This window comes from Calliphora vicina, chromosome 3 (genome assembly GCF_958450345.1).
Source record: "Calliphora vicina chromosome 3, idCalVici1.1, whole genome shotgun sequence".
NCBI lineage: Eukaryota > Metazoa > Arthropoda > Insecta > Diptera > Calliphoridae > Calliphora > Calliphora vicina.
This window is the reverse complement of record NC_088782.1, coordinates 79,481,184-79,504,611: the sequence shown is the minus strand read 5'-3', so window position 1 is coordinate 79,504,611 and position 23,428 is coordinate 79,481,184. Positions and strand designations below refer to the sequence as shown.

The window sequence follows — 23,428 nt, the reverse complement described above, 5'->3', positions numbered from 1 at the left end:
TAAATTATAGTTTGACAAAATGTTTCTTAATAGAGATCAGGTATTGGAAATCATTAATGAAAGGGATCAGCAGACAAGGCAACAGTTAAGCGAACAGCTAAATCACTTGACCTTGGCGATTAATCAATTGCGTGGTGTTGAACAATATTTGCCTGTTTCGATTAATCCATCGGTTGAGGAAAATAATTCAAGTTTAGATTTAATAAAGTCTCTTCCCGAATTCAGTGGTGATTCTGTTTCTTATCCAGCCTGGCGAGGCGCAGCTGAATTTGACATTAACTATTATACCGAGGGTTCGGAGAAATATTACATCGCTATGGGCATATTTCGGAACAAGATTATAGGTTCTGCAAACGCCACACTTGCATCCTTCAATACAGTGCTTAATTTTAGGGCAATCATAGCTAGGTTAGATCAGGAATATGCCGATAAGACACCGTTATATGTACTGGAGAATGAGTTAAGTATTCTTAGGCAGGATAATCTTTCTATTACTGAGTACTACAATAGGGTAGACAGAAAGCTATGTCTTATAATAAATAAACAAATCATAACATATGGCGAAAATAGGGATACCATCGCCACTTTAAATGAACGCGCAAGAGAGAACGCTTTACGTGTTTTTATATCAGGACTTCGTCGCCCATTGTGTGATATACTTTTTTCTGCCCGACCCACGGACCTCCCAACTGCTCTTGCAGTTGCTCAAGAACTCCAAACTAATCATAAGCGATACGATTTTGCAGAGGCATTTGCGGTTGGAAATACTTTTCAGCCCAATGGGCCAATAATGCCTCAATACAGACAAATGGAGGGAAATAACCGACCTCATGCGAGTATTCGCTTCCACCAAAATGCTTCTGATAGAACAACTCCAATGGAAATTGATAACAATACAGGTCATTTCAGGCAGCTTAATAATTTGGCAAACCTACCTACTCCACAACAACAACATATTAAGAATTCAGTCCAACCACATACTATACCTAATTATAATTCTAGACAGCAGCATTTTAATCCCAATTTTCCAGCGGCATATAAGCGGGGTCGCGAGCAGTTACATTCCGACCGTTCACCTTTTCAGAAACTGCAAAGGGTAAATTATATGCCGGAAGAATTAGAAGCTTTTTCAAATGAAGGAAACCTGAGTAGGGATATTGATTTCGGAAATGAATATTATTCCGAGATCCCTCAGAATAACAATCATAACTACAATGATGATATTGTAGCTGAATACGGTGACGAAATTAATTTTTTAAACTAAAATCGCTCCTACCGTTTATTACGAAGAAGTGCAAGAACGGTAAGGAGCTTCGCATTTTAATTGACACTGGGACGTCAAAAAATTATATAAAACATTTTTCATTTCTTCAGGGAATTAAGCCTTTGGAGAAACCTTTCAATTTGAAGTCAATAAATGGTAAAAATTTAATAGACAAAAAATGCCTTATTAATGTGTTAGGCAATACCTCAACGTTCTTTCTGCTTTCAAGCTTAAGCACGTTCGACGGTATTATAGGTTATGATTTTTTAAGACAGATTAACGCAAAAATTGACACTGATAGAGGGTATTTACTTTACCAAAACGGTAAAGAAAAATTACAACATCTTTCATGTGATCAAGTAAATTTAATTACAATAGAGGAGGATACAGTTCCAACCGAATTTCAAGCTCAGTTCCGCCAGATAATAGATAAGAATATTAATGCCTTTGCTGACCCAAACAGAGCTTTGCCATATAACACAACCGTCAAGGGCAGAATTCGTACAAATACAGAAGAGCCGATATATAGCAGAAGTTACCCTTATCCCATTTCCGTGGCTCCATTCATCAATAACGAAATAGCGACACTTCTTAGGGATGGAATAATTAGGGAATCTTGTTCGCCTTATAATTCACCTGTTCACGTGGTGTCTAAAAAGGGGTTTGAAGAAGATGGAAGGCCAAAATTGAGAATGGTGATCGATTTTCGAAAAATTAATGAAAGGACAATTCCGGATCGATATCCCATTCCGGACACATCGGTAATCTTGGCCAACTTAGGTAATTCGAAATTTTTTACAACGTTAGACCTTAAGTCAGGATTTCACCAGATCATTATGTGTGAGGATGATAGGCAGAAAACGGCGTTTAATATAAACAACGGAAAATACGAATTCCGCAGATTACCTTTTGGGTTAAGAAACGCGCCCAGTATTTTTCAAAGGGCCATCGATGATGTTTTACGTGAAGCTATAGGGAAATATTGTCATGTTTATGTCGACGACATAATTATTTACTCTCCAGATGGAGAATCGCATTTAAGACACATCGACTACATACTCCAGAAACTTGAGGATGCAGGAATGAGAGTGTCGCCTGAAAAATCGAAATTTTTAAAACCCAGGTAGAGTTTCTAGGGTTCCTCGTTTCTGAATCAGGTATTAGAACTTGTCCGGATAAGGTTTATGACATTATAAATTACGAGACTCCGCAAACACTTCGAACGTTACGTTCATTTCTTGGCCTATCCGGGTATTACCGGCGTTTTATAAAGGATTATGCTGCCATCGTTAAACCTTTGACATTTATCTTCGCGGAGAAAACGGACAAGTGGGTGCGCGCAATTCGAAAAACGTAAGAATCGATTTTAATTCTGAAGCGCTTCAAGCCTTTGAACGAATAAAACAGATACTAGCTTCAGAGGATGTTTTACTTCAATATCCCGACTATAACCAATCTTTTGAGCTCACAACAGATGCCTCTTCCATAGCGTTAGGTGCGGTTTTGTCGCAAAAGGGTCGTCCAATTACAATGATTTCGCGAACGCTCTCTGCTAGCGAACAAAATTATGCTACTAACGAACGTGAGCTGCTTGCGATTGTATGGGCATTGAGAAAGCTTCGCCATTATTTGTACGGAATCAAAGATATAAAAATATTTACTGATCACCAACCACTTATTTTTGCAATGTCAGAGAAAAACCCGAACACTAAAATGAAAAGATGGCGAGCGTTCATAGAGGAGTTTTCGCCCACTTTTCATTTTAAACCTGGAAAGGATAATATAGTGGCGGATGCACTTTCTAGGCAGTTCTCCCACAATTTGAGTGAAGTTGCATCAGACGAAACTGTGCACAGCGAACAATCCCTAAGTGAAGTGATTAAGACAGTCAATTGCCCTATTAACCAATTTAGAAACCAGTTAATGGTTTCCAAGTCTAATTCTTTTAGCAAAAATACTAAAATTCTTTTTGGAACACTGATTCGTCATACGATCACCTTTGACACTCTCGAGAGTCTTATTCAATGCTTAAAAAGTATTATTAAGTTTGCTATTGTAAGACCTATCATTTCAAGTGCTACAGTCGATATTAAATACGCAATGTTGGAGGTTTTATTAGCATTCAATAACACCAAAGTCATTGTTTCTGACAACGAAAAGGCCTTCCAATCAAATGCAGTTAAAGTTTTACTGAGAGATAGTTTTTCAATAGACCAATTTTTCATACCTACTCTTCACAGCGAAAGCAATGGTCAGGTGGAAAGGTTTCACTCCACCTTGTTGGAGATTGCGCGCTGTATTAAAGAGCAGCAGAAGATAGACGATACTATTAGTTTGGTTATTTTAGCAACGCACAAATACAATTGTAGCTACCATTCCGTCATCAATGCTAGGCCAACGGATATATTTCACAATTGCGCGGCGGAGAAGTTAGATATAATAAGGGAAAAGTTATCTGAGACTCAAGAAAAGACTTTACAAAGAAACAATCAAGGGCTAGCGGCAAAGACTTATAGCGTTGGGGAAAAGGTTTTTATAAGACGAAATAAAAGACTTGGAAATAAATTTGATAAGGTATTTGTTGAGAAGATAATTGTAAAGGACCTTGGAACGACAGTTTTGATTGATGGCAGAAAGGTGCATAAAAGCAATCTTCGTTAAAAATAAATTTTGTAAATCTGTATTTTCTTCTAAAAAAAAACAAAACAGCATAAACAAAGGCAACATCATTAAAATAACAAAAAAAATATATTTAAATAATCCACTTGTTAATTTTTTGAATTATCACGATAGTCTTAAGAAATGTTACAAATTGAATTATAACTATTTTTAAATGAATTTGTTTAATTTATTTTGTGTAATTTAATATTCATATTACTTCTGTTCATAATTGCAATCATTAATAACTAAGCCAAATCCCTTGCAAAACTTAAGCCAAGCAACTAAGAAAATGTATTTTGACTGTTAACAAATTCAAGCATAATATGTTCACCGAAAGAATAAGGTGCGAAGCAGACTATTTTTTCAAAGCGAGGACGTTTCGTGATTTAGAAGGGGGATAGTTAACATAGCAACTAACATCAACAGATTTTGTGTGTAATTTGCTGATACTTTCTTAATAAAGTTTCTACCTAAAACTGTAATGCTGTGCTCATAGTAACAACGAAGAATTTAATTTTGTTACTAAGTTATAATTGTTACTTCTGTTAATTCGCCTTGCTTCCAGTGATGTTAACTTTTTAATTTCGATTACCGTACAGTCCTAAAAAAATTACCGTTTTTTAGGTAAAATTACCGTATCCAAAGTCTTGTACAAAAATGCTAATATTTTCTTATTGAAACAGGTTTATTTTTATAATTCAATATGTCGAGGGCCTATATTCAAAACTATCTATCTTAAAAAACACTACTTTTTAATTAATTAAAATTCGGTATGCTACAATTATTATAGTAAAATTCATGTTCAGCATTAAAAGTTAGTAAGAAAACATGAATTGCAAGAGGAAATTATTCCAAAAAAATATTTGAAAATTAATTATTTGAAAAGGTAGAGGCTTTGCATTCGGAAAAAATTAATTGTATAAGATAGAGAAATAACAAAAATGAAAATAAAGCAGCAAAAAACAATATGTTTGTAAGAAATTCACACCATACACCCAGAGAAAAAATGAACACATCTTCAAGGACTTGAAAACACATTTGAAGTCTGGTGAATTCATTATTTCATTTGATTTCGCAGAGAACTATAAATATGTTCTTCAGGATTCCATACAAGCAGCAAAAAACAATATGTTTGTAAGAAATTCACACCATACACCCAGAGAAAAAATGAACACATCCGTGTACGAATTGACACCATTCGGTGTCAATAGTGTATCAACCCTGTATGTGCACAAATTGTACACGAACGGTGTCAATTTGACAACGAAAATATTGAAATAAATAATAATTCCTTTATGTTTTACATTTATTTTTAAATACAATACGAATAAATACTTAAATATAAAATACATATGGGGCATTCACGTCAAGTGAACCAAATTTTGAAATCGATGTCTTCCGATCGCGATGAAATTTGCACCAATGTTAGTTCTATTGGATAGTAATTCGGACACCATTTTTCAACAAGATCGGTCTAGAACTCTATGAGTTATAGGAGGTCAAAATTTGACATTTTGGCCAAACAGGTGTTTTTTTTTATCCATATAACTTATTACCTATTGTTCTTAGCAAAATGTGTCCCAAATAGTTTAGATAGCTATTTATGCAATCTTTCGAAAAAAAAATTAAAAAAATTTAATAAAATATTTTTGATTTTTTTTTTTAAATCAAAAATATTTTTGACTTTTTTTTTCAAAATGGGCCCTTTTTATTTATTTTTTTTAAGAAAGCTTAGGTCTTTTCCTAAGCGACCTATATGGTCGCTTAGTGGGATGCGAGTGGGATATCTATAAAAAAAAATATTTTGTAACTCAAGATTTAAAATTTTTGAATTTTTTTGCAAAATCAAAAACTTTGTTGACTTTTTTAAAAAAATGGACCCATTTTTTAATTTTTTTTTGCTCAGAAGAAAGTTTATGTGTTTTCCTTTAACACCCTTTTTGTCGCTTAGTGGGATGCGAGTGCGATATCTATAAAAAAAAATGTTTTGTAACTCAAGACATACAATTTTTTACTTTTTTTTGAAAAATCAAAAACCTTTTTGACTTTTTTTTTCCAAAATGGACTCTTTTTTTATTAATTTCTCAAAAGAAAGCTTAGGTCTTTTCCTTTAAAACCCTTTTGGTCGCTTAGTGGGAAGCGAGTGGGATATCTATCAAAATAAATGTTTTGTAACTCAAGACAAATGTTTTTGAATTGTTTTTTTTCATATTTGTGTGTAAGTGTTTCTAAAACCTTAAAAATAAAAACCACAACAACTGACCGATAATAGCCACTGGAGGGGTGCAATATGAGGCCGACCGCTATTAATTTTCCACCCCCAAAATTTGTCTGAGTTTTGTATCTTGCGGCTTTTTTAGTCAATCCTAGAGGTAGTTTTCAGCGCACGTGATTTTCATTGTTAAAATATCAGGTGCCCCAGAAACAAATTTTTGGAATCAAGTGGAAATATTTTATGGCCCTTCTCCGAAGTACCAGTTTATTTATTATTTTATGACATTTGACTTTAAGAAGTGGGTGGAGAGGTAGAAGTTGACAGGTAGGTTATTTATATGGTGGTTTATTTTTATTATTATTTGTAACATTTGGTTAAACTAGGTACTTTAGTATGTAAGCCCTTCTTGACCCTAATAAAAGATTTTAGACTCATTCATTAAAACGTACTACCTATATGATCTTAAAAAACTATTTATTGTCATTCTGAAGACATACGGAAATCAGTTTTTTAGAAACAGCGTTAAAGTTAAGACGTGTGTTATTTACATAAATACTTACAAAATTCAAAATGTCTACGACTTCTAAAAAGGATAAGGTTGAAAATGAAATTTATTCGTCTTTTTGTTTTAATCCCTTTAACAAAATGAAGCACAGATCATCAGATATGCGAAATATTTCCGACGGCTTATTAAAAAAATTCCCTACGCTGTCAAAACGATTGAAAATTTGTGGATCATGCAGGAAAGAGCTCGGAAAGTTGAACGAATTACCGAATTTGAATAGTAATGAGCCTTGCGTTGAAGTTATTCCAGATGAAGACAAAAGTAATTCCGAGAATGAAGACAGAACTGTTGATGATGATGGTTATTCTAACTTTTCAAATTCAACGAATGAGTGTCGAGACCAATACCATAAGGATGCAGTAGAAGTTCTTGAACAAATAAAAGAGAAATACAAAACGTCACAGAGTGAAGCTGAAAGAATTCAACTTCTCACGCTTGCTCCAAGAACATGGAGTTCTGCAAAAACAATGACTGAGTTTGGAACGTCTCAACGAAAAGCAAGAATTGCGAAACAATTGGTTGCTGAGCATGGGATTCTCACACTCCCAAACAAAATGAAGGGAAAAACTTTGGAGTGCGATACTAAATCTCTAATAACTCAGTTTTATCAGCGAGATGATATGAGTCGCCTGATGCCAGGGATGAGACTGGATGTCTGTACGAATCGATGGCAAGAAAGTTCAAATGCAGAAGAGAATGGTTCTCTATAACCTGAATGAATTATTCGCAACATTTCAATCTGAATACGAGGATGTCAAAATTGGATTCACAAAATTTACACAACTGAGGCCAAAACATTGCGTTTTGGCAGGAAGCAGCGGAACTCACACAGTATGTGTTTGTATTTACCATGAAAATGTTAAATTGATGTTGAAGGAAATCAACTTAAATTACTTAAAAGATGATTCATCAGAAGATTTACACCATTACCGCGATTGCCTTAAATTGACTATGTGCCCTAATGCTACAAATTCTTGCCACTTATGTGAATGTTCGAATTGCCCGGAAACCACATCCATCAAAGAAAATTTAATCAAATCTTTTGATCGAGAATGTATTGAGGAGTTAAAATTTGAATCTTGGCTTCAGACTGAAAGATGCACACTGAAAACCATAATTTTAAATGTGGATGATTTTGTGGAAGAACTGTGTAGAGGATTGCTAAATTTGAGAACCCATGACTTTTTAGTCAAAGAGCAGTGGTCATTCTTCAAGGACTTGAAAACACATTTGAAGTCTGGTGAATTCATTATTTCATTTGATTTCGCAGAGAACTATAAATATGTTCTTCAGGATTCCATACAAGCATTCCACTTCAATAACGACCAAGCAACTATATTCACAGTAGTTATTTACTACATGAAAGAAGAAAACCTGGAACACAAAAGTATGGCAATCATATCCGACGATTTAAAACATGACACCGTTGCAGTTTATGAGTACCAGAAGATAATACTAAATTATCTAAAATCAAAATTTACAGTAGAAAAGGTATACTACGTTTCGGACGGAGCTCGTCAACATTTTAAAAACAAAAGTAGCTTCGCAAATCTTACAGCTCATGAAAAAGATTTTGGAATGCCAGCTGAGTGGCATTTTCATCCTACTGCTCATGGTAAAGGAGCATGTGATGGTATTGGAGCAAACCTCAAAAGAAATGCAGCGAAGTATAGCCTCCAGTGCTCTCATCAAGATCGCATCTTAGATGCGACTGCTTTATTCCATTGGGCAAAGAATTATTGTAAAGAAACTAAAATAGTTTTTAGTAGCAAAGAGGATCATGAGGAAACATTGAAAACACTAAAGAGCAGATTCGATGCTGCGGTAACAATCGATGGCACTGCTCAATACCATGCTTTCATACCGCTTGTCGATGGAAGACTCAAATTAAAAAAGTTTTCTGCATCTACTCAATGCGATTTCTTTCCAAAGCCAAAAAAGAAGCCAGCAGCGAAATCAGTAGCTGAATCTAATAACGCCAAGAAAGGATTGACAAAAAAAAAGCAGCTAATAAAGGTGACAAATAAGGAGGATAAAAGTATGGATATTTGAAAATTTAAAAACTTCATAAATTAAGTGTAAAAATAGTTATATAAATTGATCTATTGTGATTAAGATTAAATTTTACTAAATTATTCATCTTTTTATTATTATTATTATTATATATTAAATTAATTATTATTACAAATAAATAACAAAATTAAATTATTCAACATTTCCATAGAAAAAAAGTGATTTTTATTCCTGAGGTTAACATATTATGGGTATTACAGTATCGACTCGATACTATCGAGGCTATGAAATTTTAGTTGGGTATGTTACATACCATCGGAAAGGCTAATGTGTCTAGTTTCTCTGCGTAAGTTTAATTTTTAAGGTTTACACACAAATATGAAAAAAATTAAAATAGTGCAAATTTAAAAACCTTTGTCTTGAGTTACAAAACATTTATTTTGATAGATATCCCACTCGCATCCCACTAAGCGACCAAAAAGGTTTTAAATGAAAAGACCTAAGCTTTCTTTTGAGAAAAAAAATTAATAAAAAAAGAGTCCATTTTGGAAAAAAAAAGTCAAAAAGGTTTTTGATTTTTCAAAAAAAAGTAAAAAATTGTATGTCTTGAGTTACAAAACATTTTTTTTATAGATATCCCACTCGCATCCCACTAAGCGACAAAAAGGGTGTTAAAGGAAAACACATAAGCTTTCTTCTGAGCAAAAAAAAAAAAATTAAAAAATGGGTCCATTTTTTTAAAAAAAGTCAACAAAGTTTTTCATTTTGCAAAAAAATCCAAAAATTTTAAATCTTGAGTTACAAAATATTTTTTTTGATAGATATCCCACTCGCATCCCACTAAGCGACCATATAGGTCGCTTAGGAAAAGACCTAAGCTTTCTTAAAAAAAAATAAAAAGGGCCCATTTTGAAAAAAAAGTCAAAAATATTTTTGATTTAAAAAAAAAAAATCAAAAATATTTTATTAAATTTTTTTAATTTTTTTTTTCGAAAGATTCCATTAATAGCTATCTAAACTATTTGGGACACATTTTGCTAAGAACAATAGGTAATAAGTTATATGGATAAAAAAACACCTGTTTGGCCAAAATGTCAAATTTTGACCTCCTATAACTCAGAGAGTTCTTGACCGATCTTGTTGAAAAATGGTGTCCGAATTACTATCCAATAGAACTAACATTGGTGCAAATTTCATCGCGATCGGAAGACATCGATTTCAAAAGTTGGTTCACTTGACGTGAAATGCCTCATATAAATATTAAAAAATAAAACAAATACTTATGTATTGTATTCTACATTGCTGATAATTACATATATTCATTAGAGTGACAATCAGTTGTATGGAAAAAAATGTTTGTTAAAATTTTAAAGAGTGCCGGGTGGAATATTGTGACACTAAATGTTAAGTGCTGAAAATTTGAGCCAAATCGGGCAACGATTTCTGGACGCGCATCGAGGTCAAAGTTCAGATATATGCAAAATTTTACTGTTAATATGGAATAAATAGGTGAAACTCGTTAACTTTCTGCATTGTTTTCTAGAAATATGTAGATTTATTTATATATTAATGAATATTACATTAATACAGTTTCGCTATCAAACCGTTTATACCGCATAATAAAACTGCTCCTTAATTTGTAATTAATCTTATAAACTATAAACAATTAAATTCAGTGACTGTTATTGAAAAAATCTGTGTTAAATTTGCTACATCTCGATATTTTCATTTACTCAGTTACATTATTAATAACTGTTTAATTTTATAAACTATTTATCTAATTAAAATACATAAATTCTTATAAGAATAAAGCAATAAAGAAAAGAATCAAACATAAACAAATTTTACAAGAACAAATATCATTATCGTTTACTTACTCTCATCAACATAAATACAACAACAACGTGATTAATAAACAAGTGTCATCCTCATTCTCAAATTAAATGTTGCCAGATATATATATATTTTTTTACACTGTGCAAAATAAATAATATAAAATCATTTTTTGAGTATGGCCTGTTTAGTAAAAAATTGCAATATTAAAAGTGAAGAAGAAAGAATGATTGTGTGTTGGCTCTGCCATGAATTTTGCCACTTTAAATGTAGTGGATTATCTGGCCTAGTTGCTGAAGCAATTATGAAAAATAATGGACTACACTGGTGTTGCGAAAGCTGTAGGAAACTTGGTGTGAATTATTACCGTTTTTTCCAAGATACTAAGAAGAAATTTATGGAACTTCAAGACGATGCTAATAAGTTAAATGATCGTATATCAGAATATGGCAATTTGTTTGATGATTATAAATCATTAGATAATCTTAAGTCCCCGCCTCAATCTTCTCCTAAACGCCGCAAATCCGCAAGAAACGCAAATAAGGAAAAACGTGATGAGCAACCTTCTACTTCTGTTTCTGGACCGCCTAGTAATTCTGATCCATCTGTACCTAGTAATTCCGATCCATCTGTACCAACTGATTGCAATTTCCCATCCTCGAATGCTCCCAAATTAAATTGTAATAATTTACAATTAAGTTATGCAGATGCTGTTTTAAATACTGCTAATATAAACAATAATACTTCTTACAATCCTCCACAACTGCTAAATAATGAAAACGTCCGTATTCCTCTACGAGCAATACCTCCTAAAAAAACAATATTTATTTCCCGCTTGGCAAACGATACTACAACTGAATCTGTTGACTACTACGTGAAAAATATAATTGGAAATGAAGCTGATATTTCAATACAAAAGTTTAACTTTCCCCAACCCAGATCTATCTCATCATTTAAAATTACTGTTTCCATTGATATTTTTAAAACCTTAGTTGATCCGAATTTCTGGCCTATAAATACACTTGTTCGTGAATATATTTACAGACCTAGGCCACAAAATATCGCGGTACTTCCACAACGTGAATTTGTTGCTCCAAAAAACTAATTCCAACTTCATGTCTATCGTTTATCAAAATGTTCGTGGTTTGAGAACAAAACTATCATCCCTTTATATAGAAAGCTTTAACATTGATCAACATATTTTAGTATTAACAGAAACATGGCTCAATGAAAATTTTTTAAATACCGAAATACTTTGTAACAAATTTAATATTTTTCGTCGTGATCGTAGCAGCAAGTCCACAGGTGGTGGTGTCCTTATCGCAGTTTCTTCTAATTTTTCATCTGAACTTGTAGATTTCGAATTTCCACAAGACATAGAATTTATATCAGTAAAAGTAAATGGATATAAAATATTTATTACATGTTCCTACATTCCGCCATCTTCTCCACAAATAACATACATCAAACATGCTGAAATTATTAGTTCTATTGGCCGCTCCCTTCATAATAACGACGCTATTTTTGTCTTTGGAGACTTTAATCTGCCATCAGTAGCTTGGAATTATTTGCCAGATGATAAATATTTTGTCCAAACAAGGCAAAATTCGAAGTTTGATGAGTCTTTTCTCACTGTTTATAAATGACCTTCCTCAAGTTATTCGTGGTTCCAATGTCTTAATGTATGCAGACGACGTTAAAATATTTTTAAGCTATCGTCAAGTTCTTGATCAGCAACTTCTTCAAGATGATTTAAATTCGTTTTATTCATGGTGTAAAGAAAATCATATGAAATTAAACCTAAAAAAGTGCAAATATATGCGATTTGTTAGAAAGAATCCAATACCGGCACACTATGTTTTTGAACTACATCAGCTTGAAATGGTCGATAAATTTTTAGATCTGGGAATTTTACTGGATTCCAAGCTAAATTTTATTTCACATATAACAATGACAGCAAATAAAGCCAGAGGTGTACTAGGATTTATGAAACGTTGGGCTAGGGAGTTCAATGACCCTTATGCCACTAAATCTCTATACACATCCCTGGTAAGACCTATCCTGGAATACGGATCCGTAATATGGGACCCTATATATAAAAAGCATTCTGACGCTATTGAATCTGTACAAAAACAGTTCCTACTCTTTTGTCTTCGTGGATTAAATTTCAACCCAATAAATCTTTCTTCATATTCTGCAAGATTGGCTTTAATTAAACTTCCAACCCTGAAGAGCCGAAGATCAATGTTAAACATTTCATTTATTTGCAACATAATCAATGGTAGTGTAAGTTCCGGTTTTTTAATCCAAAATATCTCATTTAATGTGCCTCAACGACCATCACGTCATTTTGTTCCATTATCAGTGAAATTTATTAGAGCGAACTTTGCCAATGCTGATCCAATAAGGAGAATGTGTATGGAATTTAATTAATTTTACATGTTAATTGATTTTTCATTAAGTAACAATATAATTAAAAACAACATTATTGCTTATTTGAATTCATAATTTTTATAATAAGTTTTTTTAATTACATTTATACAAATAATTGTTAATTGCCTGTAAGGATAATTTTCCATAGGCTAATAAATAATAAATAAATAAAATATAAAAAAAAAGTTTTGGAAATTAACCCTGTAGCTCCTTTGGTTCAAAATGACCCAATACTGTATTATCGCCAAAATTAGAGAAAAATGCAAATTTTTCAGTTTTTGAAAAAATGTTGCTACTAAATAAATACTTTTGCAATTGAATGCAAAAGAATCGAAATGTGTACGTAATTATCGTTGTAATGAAATATAAATGACAAAATTTGATTAAAAAATGTTAAAGTTATTACAAATTCGCCAGACCATTACCGTGTTTCAGGCCAATTGAACAAAAAATTTAGAAAATAAATTTAGATATTTCGAGAAAAATTAAAATAAAAGCTCATTTTTACTTAAAATATGTCCATATTTACTTGTATATAAGTTTTTGTCTTCGTAGGATACCGTTAACCTATTCGCAGGTATGGCAGGTACAGTTTTTCCGTACCTGCGATTGAAATTTTGCGTTTTTCAAGAAAAACTAATTTTTTGTCCATATTTAGGCGAATGAGTCCAATTTTCCTCAAGTTTCATGAAAATCGGCCCAAAAATATGTAACATTTCGCTATCTTTTTATTAGAAATTAAAAATATTGAAAAATTTGACCTTTGACCTTCACGATTCAAAGGTAATCGTTTTCCGATTTTAGTAAAACTTTCAGAACATATTTAAAATTATAAGGACTATAATATTATGAATAGGTTTTACTTAAAATTTATAACAGTAAGGAAATTGGACTCATTCGCCTAAATATGGACAAAAAATTAGTTTTTCTTGAAAAACGCAAAATTTCAATCGCAGGTACGGAAAAACTGTAAGAGGTATTGACATAATTTTTTCATATTTTTATTCCCTATTTTGATCTCAATAAACCCCAATGTGATGATCGAAAAAATCTGAAATTTTTTTAACAAAATTTTTAAAAATTTGAAAATGGAGTTTTGAAACAGCCGTTAAAAAAAATTATTTTTTTGGCCATACCTGCGAATAGGTTAACGGTATCCTACGAAGACAAAAACTTATATACAAGTAAATATGGACATATTTTAAGTAAAAATGAGCTTTTATTTTAATTTTTCTCGAAATATATTAATTTTTTTTCCTAAATTTTTTGTTCAAGTGGCCTGAAACACGTTAATGGCCTGGCGAATTTGTAATAACTTTAACATTTTTTAACCAAATTTTGTCACTTATATCTCATTACAACAATAATTACGTACACATTTCGATTCTTTTGCATTCAATTGCAAAAGTATTTATTTAGTAGCAAAATTTTTAAAATATCTGAAAAATTTGCATTTTTTCCGAATTTTGGCGATAATACAGTTTTTGGGTCATTTTGACACAAAGGAGATGCAGGGTTAACTTCCAAAAAAAATGTTTTAATGTAATATTCATTAATATAAATAAATCTATACATTTCTAGAAAACAATGCAGAAATTTAACGAGTTTCACCTATTTATCCCATATAAATAGTATAATTTTGCATATATCTGAACTTTGACCTCGATGCGCGTCCAGAAATCGTTCCCCGATTTGGCTCAAATTTTCAGCACTTAACATTTAGGCCTAGTGTCACAATATTCCACCCGGCACTCTTTGAAATCTAAAAAAAAAAAATCGGCTGTCACTCTAATATACATAGCTCAACTTTCCTTTTATATGTACAAAATCAGGATTCCGTGATCTTCTCATTTCTTACACTGCCTGGATCTTTATCTGCATCAACACAAATTCACTATTAAACAAAATTATACTTTCTTTTATATTTTCGTTTTTAAATATTTTCATTTTTTTAATGTAAATAATAATTTAACAACATTGCGTTGTCGATTCGTACCCGTTTGTTTACAAATTGTAAACGTACGGTGTCAAAAAAAAGTGACACCGTATGGTGACAAAATGAAACCAACAGTTGTCGATTTTGCAACGTAATTTTTCCCTCAGTGTAGATGAGGGCTGTTTTATTGAATATTTTACCATCAAAAAGTAATTTTCGTGAATATCAAAAATAGAGGGTTTTGAATATATGACCAAGTTTGTAAAACAGCAGAATGCCATATTTATCAACATCTTTTATTTGGCTTATAAGCATAAATTCCTTATCAATTTCATTAAATTCATCCATTTGAACAGCTTCTGGGAAATGCAAAAAAAAATATTTTTGCAATCAGTTTTAATACTAATTTTTATATTGAAATATCCATACTTGAAAGATTACTTTATCGCCTAGATATATTTTGCCTAGCGGTAGTTGGTTATCATCATCCTCTAAATTTTATGATTATTTTAATGAGAAATGTGTATATCATATGTTAGGTGAAGCGCCTAAGCTCTTTGTATCCAATTGTAGATTATAAACGAAAAGCACAACAATTTTTAGGAACAAATTCAATTATTTATTTCTTACACTTTTACGTTTAAATTCCTGAAATTCACATAAATTAATAAACTTATTTTATAAAATTAAGCAACTATGATTGAAATGATTACTAACTTTTTCGTATGGAAACCATAGCTGAACTTCTTTATGATATTTCAAACACGATCTACTGTATTTTATAATAAAAATGGCTTTTTATACGATTTAAAAATTAATTCATTAAAATACCGCGTGAAAATATAAAATAATGCAATCCAAATATTTGCGAATGGGAATTAAGCGATAAGTAATAACTAAACAATAATAACGATAATCGATAATTAATAATACATAACGATTAGACTGTGACGCTAACACCCCCTGGTGTTTCCACCCGTGACTGTTGATCCATAGGTCGGTTCAGATCCGATTCGAAGGACCAGAATGTTAGGTGAAGCGCCCAAGCTCTTTGTATCCAATTGTAGATTATAAACGAAAAGTACATTATGGAAATATAACTTTTGGTATATAATTCTTAAAAATTTAAACTTTTTAAAATTACCGTACAAATGAAGAAATTACCTGCCTACCGTACGGAGGTCTAAATTACCGTACAATACGGTAATTACCGTACGGTTAACATCACTGCTTGCTTCTACTATTAACATATTTACTCACATACTTTCTCTCATATCTACCGACATATCGCGACAGATTGTTCAGCTGAATTGGATGCTGAATGAGTATGAAGTATGAGTATGAGTACGAATATATGCTTGGGTATTGTGTTTGGATTTTGGGTTCAGTGAACGACAATAATAAAATAGACGTAGAGCTATTAAGATCGTATCAATTAAATTTAAATTAAGATCGTATCAATAATTATTAATATTGTTAAATAAATAAATTCAATTATTATAAACAATAAGAATATTTAAATATTAATAAAAGAATAAATAAAATTATTGAAATAAACAATAATAATTAACTTGTATAATATACAAAAAAATTACTACAAAAACATCATACATGCAAACAAATTGCAGCGTAAACCCATAAACAGCAAACGATATGCGCAGTGAAAAATTCAAACAATGAAAATATGGAAGCAAGGCGAATCTATAGAAGGTGACGACAGAACTACAACAAATACAACATATACAAAAACAACAGGTACTTTGTTTTTGTAAAAAGATAAGTGAACTGTCAAAGTTGCCTGTGGTTGTTTTTGCTTTTGGGTTTGTTGTATTTTTCGCCACAACAAACACAAGTGAATTGACAGTTCACTTGTCTAAACAACCGAATAAAAAAAATAATCAGCTGTTCTTCTGTCGTCACCTTCTATAGATTCGCCTTGTATGGAAGATGCTAAAAGTAGACTGCCAAACCATACGAAGTTGAAAAATGTAAAATACGAAATTGTGCAAAGTTAAAAATGTTTAAAGCGAAAATGTTTATTTTTAAAATATTTCCGCCGCATATATGGTTTTGTTTTGCCGCATATAGTCATTGAGTAGAAAAATGTGAAAAAAACTATGAAGTTGATTTGGGTGTACAAAATAAAAAATTGTATTGAAATGTGTGTTAATAATGAATTTTAGTGCAATAAAATAGAAGTTTTATTTTTTGAGGTATGTAATTGTGTGTATAGTGAAAGATAAATTAAATAAGATTCTGGACAAAGGATAGCTAGCGGAGGATATTATTATTGAATTTTTTGATTGATTGGCTTTTTTAATACGAATTCAAATGTATTCATGCTGGTGGTAATAGGAGTCCAGAAAAATTAGTAAGAAAAAAAATAATTTTGTATGTAAAGCGGTTAAAAAAGGATATATAATGCAACAACAAAATGTGACAACAACAGCCAAATACCATAAATAACAGGATCATTCATTTTATGAATAAAATCTATCATAATAAAGTGTTGTACATTCAAATGTTTTCTTTCGTAAAATTTGTAACAGGAGTACAAACAAAAATATAAGCAGCATAGAAAATAATTGTGGAAGAACAATTTTATGTGTAAGATATAATGCAAAAAAGGCACAGGTATAATTACAACAGGAGCAAAAGGAAATTAACTGCAACAACATCAACTTATACACACAAGTAGGTAATCGCTTTAAACATTTTTAACTTTGCACAATTTCGTATTTTACATTTTTCAACTTCGTATGGTTTGGCAGTCTACTTTTAGCATCTTCCATATTTTCATTGTTTGAATTTTTCACTGCGCATATCGTTTGCAGTTTATGGTTTTCACGCTGCAATTTGTTTGCATGTATGATGTTTTTGTAGTAATTTTTTTGTATATTATACACAAGCAATTTCATTTGTTTTTGCTAACCAAAAATATACATATATTTAGGCAGCAAAAGATTTAAAAATGAAAAATTTACATTTTGTCTTCTATCTGCAACGTAAAATATTTTGTAAAGCAAAATATTTTTGGAAAAACTGCGACAAATATTTCTACCATGAAGCTTGTGCATATATGGAATTGGAAAATAGTATTTATATTTTTAGTATGTATACAATGAAATATTATCTTGTTAAATATTTGTTGCAGTTTTCATGTAAAATTATGATTTTTTTTTGCAATTTTTTGACTAATATAGTAGTAATTTTAAACTCTGCTTATTAGTAAATGTATAGTAAACTCAGAAAATCCTATTTTACGTATTCTAAATACAACAAGTGAGACCAAAATGGTACAAAACTATGATGTAAAATTCGAAAAACTTTCAAACTTCTATGTTTACTCAATTAATGAGAACATTTCTACCAATGATCGAGTTGAAAACCTCAAAACAATTCTAAATGATAAAATGCCAAATAAATGTCAGTGAATTTATTAATAATTGGGAAATTTAGCACAATTCTTACTAAAAACAATTTTTTTTTATTGTTATGGTAATATTTACATATTATACAAATTAGTTCACACAAGCATTTATAAAATGTATACTAATAATAATCGAAAGTAAAAGATTGAAAATATTAAATTAATATTTTGTATAGACAAATTAAATTAACAAATTAGGGCCATTATTACAACTTGCCTTTATGTTCGAAATAGTGAAGGTGAAACTTTAAGCAATAGAAAAAGGTACACTTAAAGTTAACTATTACTATTACGAACATAAAGGCAAGTTGTAATAATGGCCCTACAATATTAATTAATTTTTAAGTTATCGGACCTTTAATAAATAAAGTCTGTATGACAAGGTAATAAATAATATTTATAATTGTCTCCTAATGGGTTAATATAAACATATATGAAGTCACTTCGAAGCACTTCACAATGATGATGAATACATTTTTTTTTAAATCGCAGAAAAAAATTATAAAATCGCTTGAACAGTTTTTAAAACAATTGTGTTGATAACACTTTCAAACAGCTGTTTAAATTTGTTTGTTTATGTCAAAAACATATGACACGTTTTTAATGTTCTATAATCGCACTAAAGTGTTACGTTAAGTCAACATTACGGTTACATTACATCAACCCAGCCTTTAAGGCCTAGTTAGTTTGTTCGTTCCGTTCCGAATCAGCTGTTTTGTTTTTAGCATTGGGAAAGTTGTGTATGTCGTTAGTTTTTCTGTAACGCTGCCGTTCTGTTGCGGATGAATCTGTTGAAAACAGAATTTTGTCCGCAACGTTAAGTGACAGCTAAAACAGCTGATACATATATACACAAAAATGCCAACAATATGAAAGCAGTGGTGCCAACATTTTTGAAAGGGAAAAATTTATTATTAACAAAAGAATAAAAAATATAATATTTTCAAAAAAACATTGAAATTTAATAAAATAAATATAAATTTCTTTTAATGTATGTACTATTTATGTAAAAAAATTAGTTTAAATTAAATCATTAACAAAAAATATATGTATGTATTTATAAAAATGTTCACAATAATATGTTGAAGGTCTAAATACAAAAAACACTAAAAATAGTAACAAAATCACCAAGATGGTTTTTTGGTTATTATTTTAAAAACAGCTGATACGATCTTACGGAAAAACTAACTGCAATAAAACAGCATTCAGAACGGCACAGAACAGAAACGTTACAGAACGCAAAGACTAATGGAGCCTTTAGCCTTCGCTCACTGTTTTCGTTAAAGGGACTCATTAAAGAGTATTTGTAATTACTTTCGTTAACACTCTTGATCTTTATTTAATAGTCAATGCACAAAAAAGGTTCAAAAAAAATATAAAGAATTTTCTTTACTTATTTGTCTTTTAGTTGTTGTTTTGATTTTTTTATTTAATAATATTATTAAAATAAAATCGTCCTAGTATCACTTGAACTAAATAATTTTGACTATACGTTCTTTTAAATTTTCTAATTTTTGATTTGTTTATATTACGAATAGAGTGGTCAAACCGGTTTTTGAATTATTCGAAAAACCGGGTTTTTTCCAATTTTCCGGATTTTTAAACCGGTTTTTATAAAACGACGGTTTTCGAGTTATTCGACAAACCGGGTTTTTTGTCTGGAATTATTCGACAAAATCGAATAATTTTTTTTATTTATTTTAATATTATGTTACTTTTAAGAATTAACAAGTTATACATCAAGACCTAGGTGGAATCGCAAAGTAGGTCTGGGTTGATTAACAACTCGCGCATCATTGTCATTATTTCTTATGGCTCGTTTTCATCTTATTTCATTCGACAATTTTACGTCTAGTTCTGGCGCGTGTGTGATGTAGCTTCGTATAACGTGTCATGCTCTACGTAGTTTACACCAACCGCGTGTCTTTTAATTTTGATAAACCCTGGTGGAGACCATCAACAACTGAGACAACTGAGTTAGGACTTTGACAGGAGAGTTATCTATGCCTTTATTTTAAAAAATACAACTAACTATTAGTATTATATAAAAGTATGTATGTATTAATATTATATTAATATATGAGGAGCCGCAGAACAAAAGGTACTTTTTTGAAAATTTAAAAATATTAATTTTTTTAATAAGATTTCAAGCCAAATAATATAAAAATACCAAAAAATCAATTTGTAAAAAAATCGAAAAAGTACTTTTTGTTCTGCGGCTCCTCATATATCATTTCTTTGGATTTAACATTCTGTGTAATTTGTATGTCAAAAATTTGGAATAAATTTAAAGTTATGTTAAGAAATTTAAGTTATGTTAAATTAATTTTTAAAAGATTTAATTAGTTTTAATAAAAAAAAATTATTTAAGTATAATTTATACCTCAATTTATAAAGTGACAAAAAAAGCTAAAAACCGGTTATTCGAACCGGTTTTTGGTAGAAAAAACCGAAAACCGGTTTTTAAAAATTACGCTTTTTCGAATCCCGAAATCCGGTTTTTTGTATATGTCGAATATTTAATCACTATAATTACGAAGCCTTGCATAAATATCCCAATTTCTAGCTCATCTATCATCATAAAAAGCTCTCAACGCAATATTAGTTAAAGACCATGGTAGGCCTTCATATTGTTGAGGTTACGATGATTTTCGTCAAACAACCCGAATGTGAACAAAAGAGCGTAATAGAGCGTAAAAATACACACAATTCATTCAGTTTCTTGATGTTGTTGTGGATATTTTTTTTTTTACCAAAAAGAGCACACAAATTAAATGCCTCTTTTTGCGTACCACTGGTTAAAGATCTATAATAATTAATTTCACTTGTAAATCTGGGTATAGAATAATTCAAGAGGTCATTAAAAAGATTATTAAAGAAGGACAGTTCGACTTTAAGCTTATTCCAAAGCAGACGTCTTTCTACAAAATTCTTTCTCGTATACATTGGCCCATAATCATAGTCAGAAATAAAGTATATTTTAAGAGAATTAAAGTCGTCTTTACTTAAGAGTGGACTTTAGGTCTACCAAAGACAAGATAAAATATACTTTTTACGTTAAAGTAAATATAAAACTAGCTGAAGCTGTTTTTAACTCATTTAACAACAGCATCAACTGTTCTTCCTCAAGTAAAAAAGTTCGACAAAAAGTCAAAAATGTTTATGTTACAAGATATTGGCAGAGATTTTGCAATTATTGAACAGTTATCAATAAAATTAGAACCAAAATATCCTAGTTATGATATAATTTTTTCCCATTTTTCCACCACAATTTGCTTTTTTTCTTTAGATTTCGCTGTTACTTTTATTGTTTTTTTTTTTTTAAATTTTCTATATCAGCTGTTCAGCGTTGCCACTTGTCTATATTTTTTGTATATTGTATGAAAACATTTTCTACGTTTGAGGTGGCACCCAGTTGAAGTAGGTTCAATTTAAAACACACTTTAATTTTTACTATAGTTGCAAAATAATTAAAAGCAGGTATTTATTTTAAAGTTGTTTCTAAAAAGAACCGACTTTAGTGTTTGACTATGATTATGGGCCATTGTATATAATACAGTGTTAAATAAAGAGTAAAACAATTAATACAGATTGTAAAATAAACATACTATTAAACTATTATAAGTGAAATTATTTAAACATTTAAATGTAAATTTCCTTTAAATTGTATAAATATATAAACATTTCTTAAAAACAACGTGAATTATAATAGAGTGTGAAAAAGATAAAAAGAAATTACAATGAACAAACCACCAGATCGAGTTACAAATTCACCATCTTCTCTTAAGGGGGAAGAACAAAAACATTGAATTTCTCAGGTCCCATATATTTAAATATAACTAGAATAACTAGCACCGAAAAATTGACTAACGTCTCCCCCTACTTATTAAAAAACAAGTAAGAGTGCTATATTCGGCTATGCCTAATCTTATATACCCTTCACCTTTGTTGTGGATGCATTATTATTTTTTATAATTAGTATATATGTATGTACTGCCCACTTTCAGCGTACAGCATCCTAAATTTATCAAGAACACAAAAAACAACAACAACGCCAAACGAAACAAAACACCAAAAGAAAAAACAAAAACAAAATACGCAAGCCAATGAAACCAACACACATCCAAACATACGTTTAATTGTATAAAAAACAACAACAACGCCAAAAGAAACAAAACACAAAAGAAAAACAAAAAAATGCAAAGCATGCACATCCAAACATACGATTTGTTGTTTTTTTTGTCAAAAAAACCAACACACAACCAAACTAAACTTTAGTTGTATAAAAAACAACAACAACGCCAAAAGAAACAAAACACAAAAAAAAACAAAATACACAAAGCAGCACATCCAATCATACGTTTTGTTGTTTTTTTGTCAAAGCATGCAATACATTGTGTTTTTTGATGAAATTTTTAGAGGTTGTCTCGGATTTTTGCTCATATCTCCGTTATTTATGGACGGATTTTGCTGATTTTAAATAGCAAAATTCTCGAAAGTATGTCTGTCAGAATTGTTGAAGATTTTGATCCCGGAGATATCTGGGGCCTTCAGAAAATTGATTTCAACAGACAGACAGACGGACAGACAGACGGACATGGCTTAATCGACTCCGCTATCTATAAGGATCCAGAATATATATACTTTATAGGGTCGGAAATGAAAAATGTAGAAATTACAAACGGAATGACAAACTTATATATACCCTTCTCACGAAGCTGAAGGGTATAAAAAGCTATCAACTACACGTGTAACGGAGAAGTAGAAGAATGTATGAAACTGATGAGTGGAAGTGTACTAATTTTTTTTTTAACGTTTATATATTTATAGAATCTGCTTACTTAGGCCTGACAATAAGTAATAAAATCTTATAACTAAAATTAAAACTAAATACTCTCTGACGGGAGCGCTGATGTTCATATGGGCCACATCTTAGCGGGGTGGTATATCGGCTCTACGAAGCCTTGATCTTGTTTGGGTCTGTGTGAGATGTCTTGCAAGCGGATTCGGGTGGTTCCGCAATTTCATGATGTATTTCTCACTGACATTCTTGAATTCATCTTTAACTAACGGTCTCT

General features: G+C 30.9%; 1 protein-coding gene across 1 annotated transcript; it reads left to right on the top strand.

Moving 5' to 3' along the window:
• Positions 1-10,855: 10,855 nt before the first annotated feature.
• LOC135955559 (uncharacterized) lies at positions 10,856-11,656 on the top strand. The gene has a single exon (XM_065505910.1). The coding sequence runs from the start codon at positions 10,856-10,858 to the stop codon at positions 11,654-11,656; it is 801 nt and encodes a 266-aa protein (XP_065361982.1).
• The last annotated feature ends 11,772 nt before the right edge of the window (positions 11,657-23,428 follow it).

Bases quoted from the DNA above. Each gene is read 5' to 3' on its own strand.
- LOC135955559 (XM_065505910.1), top strand. From the start codon at position 10,856: ATGAAAAATAATGGACTACACTGGTGTTGCGAAAGCTGTAGGAAACTT.